The sequence below is a fragment of the Hyla sarda genome, chromosome 7 (genome assembly GCF_029499605.1).
Source record: "Hyla sarda isolate aHylSar1 chromosome 7, aHylSar1.hap1, whole genome shotgun sequence".
NCBI lineage: Eukaryota > Metazoa > Chordata > Amphibia > Anura > Hylidae > Hyla > Hyla sarda.
Window position 1 is genome coordinate 202,402,508 of NC_079195.1, and position 15,000 is coordinate 202,417,507.

At 44.0% G+C, this 15,000-nt stretch overlaps 1 protein-coding gene across 2 annotated transcripts in view; it reads left to right on the forward strand.

Annotated features, from left to right (window-relative positions):
- Positions 1-15,000, forward strand: part of TUT4 (terminal uridylyl transferase 4) — a 107,581-nt gene that overhangs the window by 57,799 nt on the left and 34,782 nt on the right. For both annotated transcript variants that reach the window (XM_056532229.1, XM_056532230.1), the window contains exons 14-18: positions 8,790-8,940; positions 10,095-10,181; positions 13,061-13,164; positions 14,659-14,716; positions 14,809-14,912. In XM_056532229.1, coding sequence (XP_056388204.1) covers positions 8,790-8,940; positions 10,095-10,181; positions 13,061-13,164; positions 14,659-14,716; positions 14,809-14,912 — 504 coding nt within the window. The remainder of the gene's footprint in view (positions 1-8,789; positions 8,941-10,094; positions 10,182-13,060; positions 13,165-14,658; positions 14,717-14,808; positions 14,913-15,000) is intronic.

The window sequence follows — 15,000 nt, forward strand, 5'->3', positions numbered from 1 at the left end:
GTAGGATGTCCAACAAGTTCCGTGCACAAGTCCTGTTTGTCAGAATAGGGCTCATGCACGGGACTTGCTAGGCATCATAGGGTTGCCTTGGCAATTGTACCGCCCGGCGTGAGCTGCATCTCTTGACCGATCTGTGCAAAATGGTCAGGAGACAAACATTGTACTTTCAAGAGACTTCAGCTTGTACTGAAACATTGCCCCCAGAATTCATCTCTCTGTCCCATGTTCCAGCACTTTACAGTCAACATAATCATATAATCATCTTGTTTCTTTTCGCTGTCATTTTGGATGTTTTTTTTTTACCCTACATATATTACGGGGGCCTTTTCACCATAGCCATTGGAGGAAACAATCCGCAAGTCTAGAGGCCAATTGTAATACAAGACCAAGCTCTGCAACATAGTGCACAGCTTGGCCTTGTATTTCAATTTGCAAAACAGAGCGTCTCAAGATTTATTTTTTAATTTGGATATCACTAGCCGTAGCCATGGTCCGTGCCAAATTTTTAATTCTTCTTATGCCAGTCATCTGTTATAGTTAAAAAGTACCTGTCACCAAATAAACTTTTCTAAACTAACTCAGGCTATGTTCCCAAACTACTTCTTACACCCCTCCAGCCCTTAATTTATTTTTTTTAGAGATTTAAAAAGCTGTTTATCTTATCTTTCTTCTTGCTCACATTGTGCAATTTCCCAGCTGAAGAAAGTGGGCGTTTCCCAGCATCCATGACATCACTGAAGCCTGCTGGGAGACCACTTCCGCCCTCGCATGGTTGCAGTGCTGTGATGAATAGAAGACCTCAGGCTCTTTGCATCTTTCAGTGAGGCTCTATGCAGCTTTCAGTGAGGCTCTATGCAGCTTTCAGTGAGGCTCTGCAGCTTTCATTTAAGCTCTTTGCAGCTGTCAATCAAGATCAGTGCAGAGAAGCACTTCCTGAGTTTGGTCTCCTGCCATTACAAGCAGGAGACAAAACTCACTGTATTATTTGTGGCAGGGAACAGAACAGAGCCACCTAGTGGCCATTTTTTCTATTACATTTTAAACATTTATGTTGATGATAATTCTAAAAGCAAGTGAATGGGAAAGTGTCTGCTGATTACACAAGGAACACTATATTAAAAGTTTTATTTGGTGACAGGTACTCTTTAAGTTTAATAAAATAGCTAAGTATATTATAAATATTTTTGTAGCTGGCTTATTCATGGTTTCGAGGTATTTTTTTTTTTGTTTTTTTGTTAAAGCAACAGACTACAAAATAAGTAAAATCGGTAAAAAGTATTACAACTTTTTACAATTTTTATTGGTTTCTAAGTATGTAACAATATGCCCTGACTATCTGCATTAACCTCTTCAGGACCCATGACGTATGCATACGTCATCACACCCTGGGTCTTAAGGACCCATGACGTATGCATACGTCATGCCGTTTTCCGGTCTTTGCCGCTCGCCGGGCAGAGATCGGAACCGGATGCCTGCTGAAATCCTTCAGCAGGCATCCAGGGCAAACGCCGAGGGGGGCCATGTAGGCCCCCCATGTCGGCGATCGCCGCAAATCGCAAGGGAAATCGCCCTTGCGATCTGCGGCGATACCGGGCTGATCGGGTCTCTGGGACCCGACCGCCCGGTAATTTCGCATGATCCCGGCTGTCACAGACAGCCAGGACCATGCTGAAGTATCGGAGCGAGGTGGCAAGCCTGCCACCTCCTCCGATCCCCTGCGATCTGTCGGTTAGTTAACTGACCAATCTCAGGAGGGGGGGCGGTTACTTCCTCCCGTCCTGCCCGGCCCCTGAAAGTCCGGACAGGACGGGAGAAAGACCGGGGGACGGGGGAGTGCTGGGGACCGGCCCCGGTACTTACCTCGTCCCTGAAGATCCGGATCCCGGCGAGGAAGATGGCGGCGGCGGCGACAGGTGAGTAGATCTTCAGCCGCGGTCGGGCCCTTTACAGCAATGCACGTCGCCGTAAAGCGACATGCATTGCTGTAATAGGACCATGTATACTACAACTCCCAGCATGCCCAGACAGCCCTTGGCGTCTGGGCATGCTGGGAGTTGCAGTTTTGCAACATCTGGAGGTCCACAGTTTGGAGACCACTGTGCCCTTCCAGATGTTACAAAACTACACATTCTCAGCATGCCCTTACTGTCCAGGCATGCTGGGAGTTGTAGTTCTGTAACATCTGGCCCTTCAGATGTTGCAGAACTACAACTCCCAGCATGCCTGGACAGTTTTGGCATACTGGGAGTTGTAGTTTTGCAACATCTGGAAGGGCACAGATTGGGAACCACTGTATTAGTGGTCTGCAAACTGTAGTCCTCCAGATGTTACAAAACTACAACTCCCAGCATGCTGGGAGTTGTAGTTCGGCAACATCTGGCTCTAAAGATGTTGCCGAACTACTACTCCCAGCATGCCTGAGAATGTTTGGGAGTTGTGGTTTTGCAACAGCTGGAGGCACACTGGTTGGGAAACATTGTCTGTTTCCTAACTCAGTGTTTCCCAACCCGTGTGCCTCCAGCTGTTGCAAAACCACAACTCCCAAACATTCTCAGGCATGCTGGGAGTAGTAGTTTTGCAACAGCTGGAGGTCCCCCCCCTGTGAATGTACAGGGTACATTCACCTGGGCAGGGGGCTTACAGTGAGTATCGGGCTGCAAGTTTGCGATGCAGCAAATTTTGCGCGGCAGCTCAAACTCGCTGTAACCCCCCGCCCGTGTGACTGTACCCTAAAAACACTACACTACACTTACACAAAATAAAATAAAATAAAAAGTAAAAAACACTACATATACACATACCCCTACACAGCGCCCTCCCCTCCCCAATAAAAATGAAAAACGCCTGGTGCGCCACGGTTTCCAAAATGGAGCCTCCAGCTGTTGCAAAACAACAACTCCCAGTATTGCCAGACAGCCGTTGACTGTCTAGGCATGCTGGGAGTTTTGCAGCAGCTGGAGGCACCCTGTTTGGGAATCACTGGCGTAGAATACCCCTATGTCCACCCCTATGCAAATCCCTAATTCAGGCCTCAAATGCGCATTGCGCTCTCTCACTTCGGAGCCCTGTCGTATTTCAAGGCAACAGTTTAGGGCCACATATGGGGTATCTCCGTACTCGGGAGAAATTGCCTAACAAATTTTGGGGGTCTTTTTCTCCTTTCACCCCTTATGAAAAGGTGAAGTTGGGGTCTACACCAGCATGTTAGTGTAAAAAAATAAACTTTTTACACTAACATGTTGGTGTTGCCCTATTCTTTTCATTTTGACAAGAGGTAAAGGGGAAAAAAGCCCCCCAAAATTTGTAATGCAACTTCTCCCGAGTACGGAGATACCCCATAAGTGGGCGCAAAGTGCTCTGGGGGCGCACAACAAGGCCCAGAAGGGAGAGTGCGCCATGTACATTTGAGGTGATTTGCACAGGGGTGGCTGATTGTTACAGCGGTTTTGACAAATGCAAAAAAAAAAAAAAAAAACACATGTGACCCCATTTCGGAAACTACACCCCTCACGGAATGTAATGAGGGGTGCAGTGAGAATTTACACCCCACAGGTGTCTGACAGATCTTTGGAAGAGTGGGCTGTGCAAATTAAAAATGTTGTACAGCCCACTGTTCCAAAGATATGACAGACACCAGTGGGGGGTAAATGCTCATTTTATGCCTTGTTACGTTCCTCAAGGGGTCTAGTTTCCAAAATGGTATGCCATGTGGGGGTTATTTTGCTGTCCTGGCACCATATGGGCTTCCTAAATGCGACATGCCCCCCGAGCAAAATTTGCTCTCAAAAAGCTAAATATGACTCCTTCTCTTCTGAGCATTGTAGTTCGCCCGTAGTGCACTTCAGGTCAACTTATGGGGTACCTCCATACTCAGAAGAGATGTGGTTACAAATTTTGGGGGGTATTTTCTGCTATTAACCCTTGCAAAAATGTGAAATTTGGGGGGAAACACACATTTTAGTGAAATTTTATTTTTATTTTTTTACATATGCAAAAGTCGTGAAACCCCTGTGGGGTATTAAGGCTCACTTTATTCCTTGTTACGTACCTCAAGGGGTCTAGTTTCCAAAATGGTATGCCATGTGGGGGATTTTTGCTGTTCTGGCACCATAGGGGCTTCCTAAATGCAACATGCCCCCCAAAAACCATTAAAAAAAAAAACGTACTCTCCAAAATCCCCTGTCGCTCCTTCGCTTCTGAGCCCTCTACTGCGCCCGCCGAACACTTTACATAGACATATGAGGTATGTGCTTACTCAAGAGAAATTGGGCTACAAATATAAGTATACATTTTCTCCTTTTTCCCCCTGTAAAAATTCAAAAATTGGGTCTACAAGAACATGCGAGTGTAAAAAATGGAGATTGTGAATTTTCTCCTTCACTTTGCTGCTATTCCTGTGAAACACCTAAAGGGTTAAAACGCGGACTGAATGTCATTTTGAATACTTTGGGGGGTGCAGTTTTTATAATGGGGTCATTTGTGGGGTATTTCTAATATGAAGGCCCTTCAAATCCACTTCAAACCTGAACTGGTCCCTGAAAAATTGTGAGTTTGGAAATTTTGTGAAAAATTGGAAAATTGCTGCTGAACTTTGAAGCCCTCTGGTGTCTTCCAAAAGTAAAAACACGTAAATTTTATGATGCAAACATAAAGTAGACATATTATATATGTGAATAAAAAAAATTATTTGGAATATCCATTTTCCTTACAAGCAGAGAGCTTCAAAGTTAAAAAAATGCTAAATTTTCAAATTTTTCATAAAATTTTGGGATTTTTCACCAAGGAAGGATGCAAGTTATCACAAAATTTTACCACTATGTTAAAGTAGAATATGTCACGAAAAAACAATCTCGGAATCAGAATGATAACTAAAAGCATTCCAGAGTTATTAATGTTTAAAGTGACAGTGGTCAGAATTGCAAAAAATGTCCGGGTCCTGAGGTGTAAAATGGCTGGGTCCTTAAGGGGTTAAAGAAAACAGCACACCTTTACTCACCACCTTTGTGCTTCCGGGATTGCTGCCCCAGCCTTCGTTGCGATCTGGTTCTGGTACCTGGGATGTCACTATGCTGCTCAGTGAATCACTTATTGCAGCGGTGTCCCAACTTGTCCAATGACAATGTGACATATAGAGCCCCGTCACTAGGAAGAGGGCTGGGGCTCAATACCTCACACCCCCACGGCCAGCGTTTCGCTGAGTTGCACTGTGACAATCCAGGGTTCCTGAAACAGGAAGAGGATCGCAACGAAGGCTGGGGTGGTCATACCAGAGGCACACAGGTGGTAAGTAAAGGTGTGTTGTTTTTAATGCAGGCAGCCTGGGCATGTTGTTAAAAAAAAAAAAATGCTTTTCACCGGAGTACCTCTTTAATGAAAGATGTAGGGATGGCCAAATTTATGTTGTAAAATGTCAAATCTGAATCTCATGAGATTTGCTTTGTCTACAAAAAGTAGTTCTACTTTGCAAGTGCTTCATTTCTGTGGGAAAAAAAGGTCTTTTCCAGGGAATCGGAGAACTTGGAAAGCAGAACTACTTTTTGTAGAGAAAACCAATTTAGCTGCTTGAGATTTGTATTCAGAGATTTATACTGTACATTAGCTTATCTCTAGTAAGCAGTATTTAAAGGGGTTATCCAGGAAATCAACTGGCTCCAGAAAAAAATCTTAATCCTTTTAGTACTTATGAGCTGCTGAAGCTGGGTTGTTCTTTTCTGTCTAAATGCTCTCTGATGACACCTGTCTCAGGAACTGTCCAGAGTAGAAGCAAATCCCCATAGCAAACCTATTCTGCTCTGTGCAGTTCCCGAGACAGACAGAAATGTCAGCAGAGAGCATTTTTGTCAGAAAAGAACAACTCAACTTCAGCAGCTGATAATTATTGGAAGGATAAAGATTTTTTAATAGAAGTCATTTACAAATCCGTGTAACTTTCTGGAGCCAGTTGATATATAAAAATAATTTTTTTCCTGGAATACCCCTTTAAAGGGGTACTCCGCCCCTAGACATCTTATCCCCTATCCAAAGGATAGGGGATAAGATGTCAGATCGCCACGGTCCCGCTGCTGGGGACCCCCGGGATCGCCGCTGCGGCACCCCGCTATCATTACTGCACAGATAGAGTTCGCTCTGTGCGTAATGACGGGCGATACAGGGGACAGAGCAGTGACGACCGCCACGCCACCTCCCATAGACTCGTATTGAGGGGGTGGGCTGTGACGTCACGAGGGGCGGAGCCGTGACATAACGATGCTCCGGCCCCTGTATTGCCTGTCATTACGTGCAGAGCGAACTCGCTCTGTGCAGTAATGACAGCGGGGTGCCGTAGCGGTGGTCCTGGGGGTCCCCAGCAGCGGGACCGCGGCGATCTGACATCTTATCCCCTATCCTTTGGATAGGAGATATGATGTCAAGGGGTGGAGTACCCCTTTAAGATCTGTTCACACTGCCATCATGGCTTCTATTAGAACCAACATCATATAGTAATGCTAAGCCAGTCAAATGCCGAACATCAACTGTGTCCAACTTAGGGGGTCTGGCGAGTTCCATCATGGCGTCCTAATTTTTCACGATATAAATAGCGCATGCTGCCCTTTTTCTCCCCATCAAATCTGATTTAGGGAGCGACAGGCTGCGAACCCCTGACAGTGGAGTGAGCGGAGATGTCCATATGTAGGGCTGTCTGAGCTCACGCGCAAGATACGTTTTTTTTGGGTGACCAATCCTAGGCTTGCTTTCACTTTGCAGCACTATGGCAGGAGATGACAGGTGGCAGCCAGTTGTGTCGCTCTGAGCTGCCATCATTTTCTGAGGATGAGGAGGAATAAACATTGATGACCTCACTTCCTGCAGGTGGGAGGAGTCCAACACTTTCGGCTTCATGTCTGCCCCCTAGTGGCAAGAACCTGTATTTCCCCCATAGTTATTATGGGGGAGATTTATCAAAACCTGTGTAGGGGAAGAGTGGTGCAGTTGCCTATGGCAACCAATCAGATTGCTTCTTTCATTTTCCACAGGCCTCTTTAAAAATGAAAGAAGCAATCTGATTGGTTGCTATGGGCAACTGCCCCACTCTTCCCCTACACAGGTTTTGATAAATCTCCCCCTATATCCCCATTGACACAAGCAAGAAACTTCAATATGGCCAATAGTTATCTGTTATATACAAAGCGGAAAATTGAGTTCTAGTAGCTTGGGAGAGAGGAATTGGGAAGAACATTGAGCAATTTCACATTGGGGGAGATTTATCAAAACCTGTCCAGAGGAAAAGTTGCCCAGTTGCCCATAGCAACCAATCAGATCGCTTCTTTCATTTTGCAGAGGCCTTGTTATGGAAGGAGTGATCGGATTGGTTGCTATGGGCAACTGGGCAACTTTTCCTCTGGACAGGTTTTGATAAATCTCCCCCTATATAGAGTTTGTGAGGGCCACGTGGTTATTTCTGTATGTATCTATGGCTACGACATGCACTTGGGGCTGATGCCCCCCCCGACTGTTAGTGGTGGAGGCCGGTATTGCTGTTGGCAATGCATTAGCCCCAATACAATGCAAAGCAATAGAAAGCGGCTCATTTTATCATCAAGCCTTTCCGCTATCTGTTAAAGCTAAATGGGTACAATGGATGCAATCCTGGATAAATGCTCCTATATTACTTTTAATTGAAGCCCACAGTGATTGTTGAAGGGGTTATCCCTATTCACAGATAGCCGAGACCTCCACTGATCATGAGAATGGGGTCCCACTCCCCTGAGTGAATAAAAACAGCTGCCATTCAATTTATGGCAGTTTCTCTATGGCAGTGTTTCCCAACCAGGGTGCCTCCAGCTGTTGCAAAACTACGACTCCCAGCATGCCCGGACAGCCTTCGGCTGTCCGGGCATGTTGGGAGTTGTAGTTTTGCAACAGCTGGAGGCACCCTGGTTGGGAAACACTGCTCTATGGCAGTATTTACCATCTGTTGTGCCTCCAGTTGTTGCAAAACTACAACTTCCAGCATGGGAGTTGTAGTTTTGCAACAGCTGGAGGCACCCTGGTTGGGAAACACTGCTCTATGGCAGTATTTACCATCTGTTGTGCCTCCAGTTGTTGCAAAACTACAACTTCCAGCATGGTAGTTGTAGTTTTGCAACAGCTGGAGGCACCCTGGTTTGGGAAATACTGCTCTATGGCAATATTTCCTATCTGTTGTGCCTCCAGTTGTTGCAAAACTACAACTTCCAGCATGGGAGTTGTAGTTTTGCAACAGCTGGAGGCACCCTGGTTTGGGAAATACTGCTCTATGGCAGTATTTCCTATCTGTTGTGCCTCCAGTTGTTGCAAAACTACAACTTCCACCATGGGAGTTGTAGTTTTGCAAAAGCTGGAGGCACCCTGGTTGGGAAACACTGCTCTATGGCAGTATTTACCGTTGTGCCTCCAGTTGTTGCAAAACTACAACTTCCAGCATGGGAGTTGTAGTTTTGCAACAGCTGGAGGCACCCTGGTTTGGGAAATACTGCTCTATGGCAGTATTTCCTATCTGTTGTGCCTCCAGTTGTTGCAAATTACAACTTCCACCATGGGAGTTGTAGTTTTGCAACAGCTGGAGGCACCCTGGTTTGGGAAACACTGCTCTATGACAGTATTTACCATCTGTTGTGCCTCCAGTTGTTGCAACTTCCAGCATGCCCGGATAGCCGTGATATATTTGGGTGGTGGTGGGGGTTGATGTATTGTTTCTTGGGGTTTTTATCGTATGATGTTTTAAAGGAAAAAAAAGTTTGCTGTCATTAATATACTGTATTTATTAACAGCCACCCACAATAGTCTGCAGCATCTGCAAGCGCGACGGGCACTCCAAAGATGACTGTCCTGAGGATTTCAAGAAGATCGACCTAAAGCCTCTGCCCAACATGAACCCCAGGTTTCGGGATATACTGGACCGATTGTGCAGGAGGTGTTATGGTAGGCAGTTCTATAATGTGTGCAGGTTTGATTCACGTTCACCGAGGGTTTGTCACTGTTGTCACATTTATAGCAGATTTTTGTCTAGATCTGCCGTGTCCAACCTTCAGCCCTCTGGCTGCTGAAGAACTACAACTCCTATCATGCTAAGAGTTGTAGTTTTGCAACAGCTGGAGGGCCGCAGGTTCGACAACCTTGGCCTAGATTAATGGTTGGTCAGATCTGAATTTTTTCAGATCTGAGTGTAAACCTGAATTACATGTTAGCTTTGGGAAGTGTTCACACAGCAGATTTTTCCATAATGCTATCCGCAGCAGAAATCTAAGGCATACCCTTAGAATTTTGCCTCAAATTCTGTGTGAAACAACTGACATGTCACATATCACATTTTTGAAAGCCTAAGAAGGACTGTAATACACCAAATCCACTGGGTTTTTACATGGATTGGGAGACATGATCTGCATGTGTACAAAGCCTTATAAAGAATTGAAATTCATTAAAAGATTTTGTGGTTTTCCATAGACAGCGATAGATAGATATATCTACTATTGATGAATCATTAATCACAAAAGCAGTTGAATTGTAATATTACCGATGTGCGATTATGCATGCCGCAAAATAAAAAGAATCCTGATGCCCACCTAGCCCCAGTCTCCTGTAGGTTTGCAACAAATCCCATCCTCCCCCGTGTAGTCCCAGTGTCTTCTCTGTGCTTCCTTCTTCAGAGACAAGCAGCTGGTTACAGGACCCTTCCAGCCATCCAAGCCTTGGCCAAGTTGAGCCAGTGATTGGCTGAGCTGGAAGGTCCTACAGCAAGCTTAAGAAGGAAGAACTGAGACGACACCGGGACTGCACGGAGGAGGATGGGATCTGTGGCAGACCTACAGGGGACTGGATTTAGGGAAGCATCAGATTTTTATTTAAGATTCCTTTGCACCCCAGCACCATATTGGATGCATAGGTCATGAAATAGGGGGATGTGAAATGGGAGGGTTGGGACATGAAATGGGGGGATTGGAGGGTTCACCATTTGTTTAATATATTGCATATCTAAATCTTAATATTTACCTCTGTAATTACAATATGATATTTTCCCTAGATCATTCAGCCTTAATATATCCTTTTTTTATTCAAGTTATTTTGTTCTTACGCAGATGAATTATCCCCTAGTGCTGCAGAGCAACACAATCGAGAGCAGATCCTCATTTACCTTGAGAGATTTATCCGGAAAGAGTTCAACGGTGAGTCAGAACGGGGGCTTTAAATGTAATCTGTCACAATGTTTTACACCCAGGGGTATAACTAGGTCTGGGTCACCCCCTTCAACAATAATAGTGTGTGTGTGTATATATATGTGTGTCTGTGTGTTTTGCGGGAGATCCATAGCTCCACAGAGCCAGGCAAATAATGGATAACAGCAGTCAGAGACACAGCAGTAAAGGTTAAAACAGGGCTTCTACGGTTAAAATTTTTAGCACAAAATCAAAGTAGTGATGTGTTCACACACACCAACATTACTGTCCCATAGAAGCTGCAGACTTTGGGTTCCAACTCCCAGCAGAGTACAACTTCCACACAGCCTCCCCTGAAGACTGTGTTAACCTTTTTTGGAAACCCAGTAATGAGCAGCCTTTAACACTTGTGCAGACTTGGGCCAAACTGAAACCTGGACTGGCCAGGAAGGGACTGACCGGCCCCACTACCAAACCTGCTTGTTGTTCATGCATTTACTGAAATATATGTACACAGTGACAAATGTGTTCATTCCGTCTTGTCTGAAGCTGCAGCTCGGCCATCATTAAAGGGGTACTCCGGTGAAAAACATATTTTTTTTAAATCTACTCATGCCAGAACGTTAAACAGATTTGTAAATTACTTATATTTAAAAATCTTAACCCTTCCAGTACTTATCAGCTGCTGTATGCTCCAGAGGAAGTTCTTTTCTTTTTAAATTTTATTTTCTGTCTGACCACAGTGCTCTCTGCTGACATCTTTGTCTGTCTCAGGAACTGTCAAGAGCAGGAGAGGTTTGCTATGGGGATTTGCTCCTAATCTGGACAGTTCCTGAGACAGACAGAGGTGTCAGAGAACAATGTGGTCAAAAGAAATTTAAAAAGAAAAGAACTTCCTCTGGAGCATACAGCAGCTCATCAATACTGAAAGGGTTAAAGGAGATGTCCGGTGCGGACTTTTCCTATTCCATTCTGCTCGGGCTGCAAAAAAAGAGAAAACAAACCTTCACTTACCTTCCTACGTTCCCCCGGAGCTCCGCAATAGCTGCTCGGTCAGCCGGGCTGTCTACTACCTACCTCCCTTAGCCTGGTACGTCACACGGCGCTTCAGCCTATCACCTGCCGCATCGATGTCCCGCCTCGGCCGGTGATAGGCTGAAGCACCGTGTGACATACTGGGCTAAAGGATGTAGGTAGTAGACAGCCCGGCTGACCGATCAGCTGTTGCAGAGCTCCAGGGCAACGTAGGAAGGTAAGCGAAAGTTCGTTTTCTCCTTTTTCCAGCCTGGGCAGGATGAAATAGGTAAAGTCCGCACCGGACATCTCCTTTTAAGATTTTTAAATAGAAGTAATTTACAAAATCTGTTTAACATTCCATTGGCACCAATTGATTTTAAAAAAAATATATAGTACCCCTTTAACCCCTTAAGGATCGGAGGTTTTTCAGTTTTTGCATTTTCGTTTTTTGCTCCTTGCCTTTAAAAAATCATAACTCTTTCAAATTTACACCTAAAAATCCATATGATGGCTTATTTTTTGCGCCACCAATTCTACTTTGTAATGACGTCAGTCATTTTGCCCAAAAATCTATGGTGAAGCGGGAAAAAAAATCATTGTGTGACAAAATTTAAAAAAAAACGCTGTTTTGTAACTTTTGGGGGCTTCCGTTTCTACGTAGTACATTTTTCGGTAAAAATGACACCTGATATGTATTCTGTAGGTCCATACGATTAAAATGATACCCTACTTATATAGGTTTGATTTTGTCGGACTTCTGGAAAAAATCATAACTACATGCAGGAAAATTAATACGTTTAAAATTGTCATCTTCTGACCCCTATAACTTTTTTATTTTTCCGTGTATGGGGCGGTATGAGGGCTCATTTTTTGCGCCGTGATCTGAGGTTTTTAACGGTACCATTTTTGCATTGATAGGACTTATTGATCGCTTTTTATTCATTTTTTCATGATATAAAAAGTGACCAAAAATGCACTATTTTGGACTTTGGAATTTTTTTGCGCGCACGCCATTGACCGTGCGGTTTAATTAACGATATATTTTTATAATTCGGACATTTCCGCACGCGGCGATACCATTTATGTTTATTTTTATTTTTATTTACACTGTGTTTTTTCTTTTATGGGAAAAGGGGGGTGATTCAAACTTTTAATAGGGAAGGGGTTAAATGATGTTTATTCACTTTTTTTTTGCACTTTTTTTTTGCAGTGTTATAGGTCCCATAGGGACCTATAACACTGCACACACTGATCTTCTATGTTGATCACTGGTTTCTCATAAGAAACCAGTGATCAACGATTCTGCCGCATGACTGCTCATGCCTGGATCTCAGGCACTGAGCAGTCATTCGGCGATCGGACAGCGAGGAGGCAGGTAGGGGCCCTCCCGCTGTCCTGTCAGCTGTTCGGGATGCCGCGATTTCACCGCGGCTATCCCGAACAGCCCACTGAGCTAGCCGGCATGCTTTCGGTTTCACTTTAGACGCGGCGTTCAACTTTGAACGCCGCGTCTAAAGGGTTAATAGCGCGCGGCACAGCGATCAATGCCGCGCGCTATTAGCCACGGGTCCCGGCCGTTGTTAGAGGCCGGGCCCGACCCGCTATGACGCGGGGCCACGCCGTGGCCTCGCGTTATAGATCGGGAGTGGACACATGACGTTCCAGTACGTCATGTGTCCTTAAGGGGTTAAATACTACTATCCCCTAATTCTGCTTGGAGTTGCCAATTCAACCCCAAGCAGAGTGTCCCAACAACAAGCTATCAAAGTAAAGTCCCCCCCAAAAAAACTTCTGATATAGATGATTATAGAAAAAGTAACAATGGATCCTCTCCAAAGATAAAATATAATCAGCTAAAATGTTTCAAATAGGTAATGCCAGGCTGTGCTTGTTTGGATCCTCTAAGAATGGATTTGGGTTTCGAGATAGCGATCTTGACATCTGTATGACCATTGAAGGCCATGAGAATGCAGAGGTAAGAGGTGTTTGTCATTACTAAATGGCTGCAAATAATTATGTATGGTAGAATTGACTTTACACTTGGCAATCTTAAAGGGGTTCTCCACCATAAGGTGATTTTAGTGTGTACCTGGCAGACAGTAATGGATATGCTTAGGAAGAATCTGCGTTTGTCTTGGGGATAAATGGCTATGTTATGAGATTACCATAACACTGTGGCTAGCTTTTTGTGAACTAGTATTTCCTGTTTGACTTTTCTTTTTTTTTTTTTTTACTACAACTCCCACAATTAGATTTTCCTCCCTCCCACACATGAACCACCCCACCCATTGAAACATAAATGAGCTGCAAACCTGTGGTTTTCAATCAGGGTGCCTACAGCTGTTGAATTAGTTGCAGATTGATCCCTCCACCCATTGAAGCAGACAAAAAGTGTGCAAACTCACCCAAGATTTCCACTCAAGGGCTGGTCCTGCAGGACTCTTGCTAATGGGAATGGTGTTCCTGCTATGAAAAAGGTGCAGAAACTCAATTCTCACACGTTCCTGTAGGACTTGAGCCCCTGACCACTTGCTTAAGCAGCAGGTAACGGAGTTGTCGGCAGTCTTGAAAGTGTTGCTGCAACAACATTGGAGTTGTGCATTAATGTTCTTGTAGAGATTTTGGGTGTAGAGAGGAATTAAAATGTGTCTGCTTACTAGGATTTTTTTTTTGTCCCCCCACTATGAGGGAGATTTATCAAAATCTGTGTAGAGGAAAATTTTCCCAGTTGCCTATAGCAACCAATCAGCTCGCTTCTTTCATTTTTAACAAGGCCCTCTACAAAATGAAAGAAGCGATCTGATTAGTTGCTATGTGCAACTGGGCAAATTTTTCTTTGCACAGGTTTTGATAAATCTCCCCCTATATTTTTTTGTAGTTTGTTAATAACTATAAAATAGTCTTATGAAAAAATGTTTAACAGCATCATACATAGAGGTGTAAAATGTGACTTTTGACTCGTTTTGAGGGCCATACATTAGTCAGTGTACTGCGTCTCCCATATGCAGGAAAATGTGTATGACTGGCTCTCTATTGCAGTGTTTCGCAACCAGGGTGCCTCCAGGTGTTGCAAAACTACAACTCCCAGCATGCCAAAGGCTGTCCGGGCATGCTGGGAGTTGTAGTTTTGCAACAGCTGGAGGCACCTCAGTTGGGAAACACTGCTCTACTGTAAAATTTAAACACAAAACATCAGTTCTCTGTACCTGTTCAGGACTCACACTGATGATACGCTTATGAAAGATTTTATCAATATGCTACAAACATGTAAAGTTGGGGAAAAAATGCAGAACAAAGCAGATTGTCAGCGCATGTGGCCTGTGATTCCCTATTAGTTACATGCTTTTGTTACTAGAGTAGCAGCCAGCACAATTTTAAGGAGTTAAGAGACTCTATAGTAAGATGCTTATTGACTGCAGTGAAAAGAAAGGAAATTCACTTGTATTTTATTCTTTACATTTTTTTGCAGAAACTAAACTGTAAAGAAATTATTGAAGGATTGGCGAAAGTATTAAAAAGACATCCGGGTATGTATATATCTGTAGTGTGTGTGTCCTGTTGTATACTTAACCTTTTTACGCCGTTTATGGTGTCCTCTTTGTTTTTTGTTATTTTATAGGCTTAAAAAATATTTTACCAATAACAACCGCCAAGGTACCGATCGTGAAGTTTGAGCACAGGGAGAGTGGAGTAGAAGGCGACATCAGTTTGTATAACACTTTGGTATGTTTGTGTATGTTTTGGTATGCTTAATTCTATATATGTTGTGTTAATGGGGTTATCCACCATAAGGTGATTTTAGTACATACCT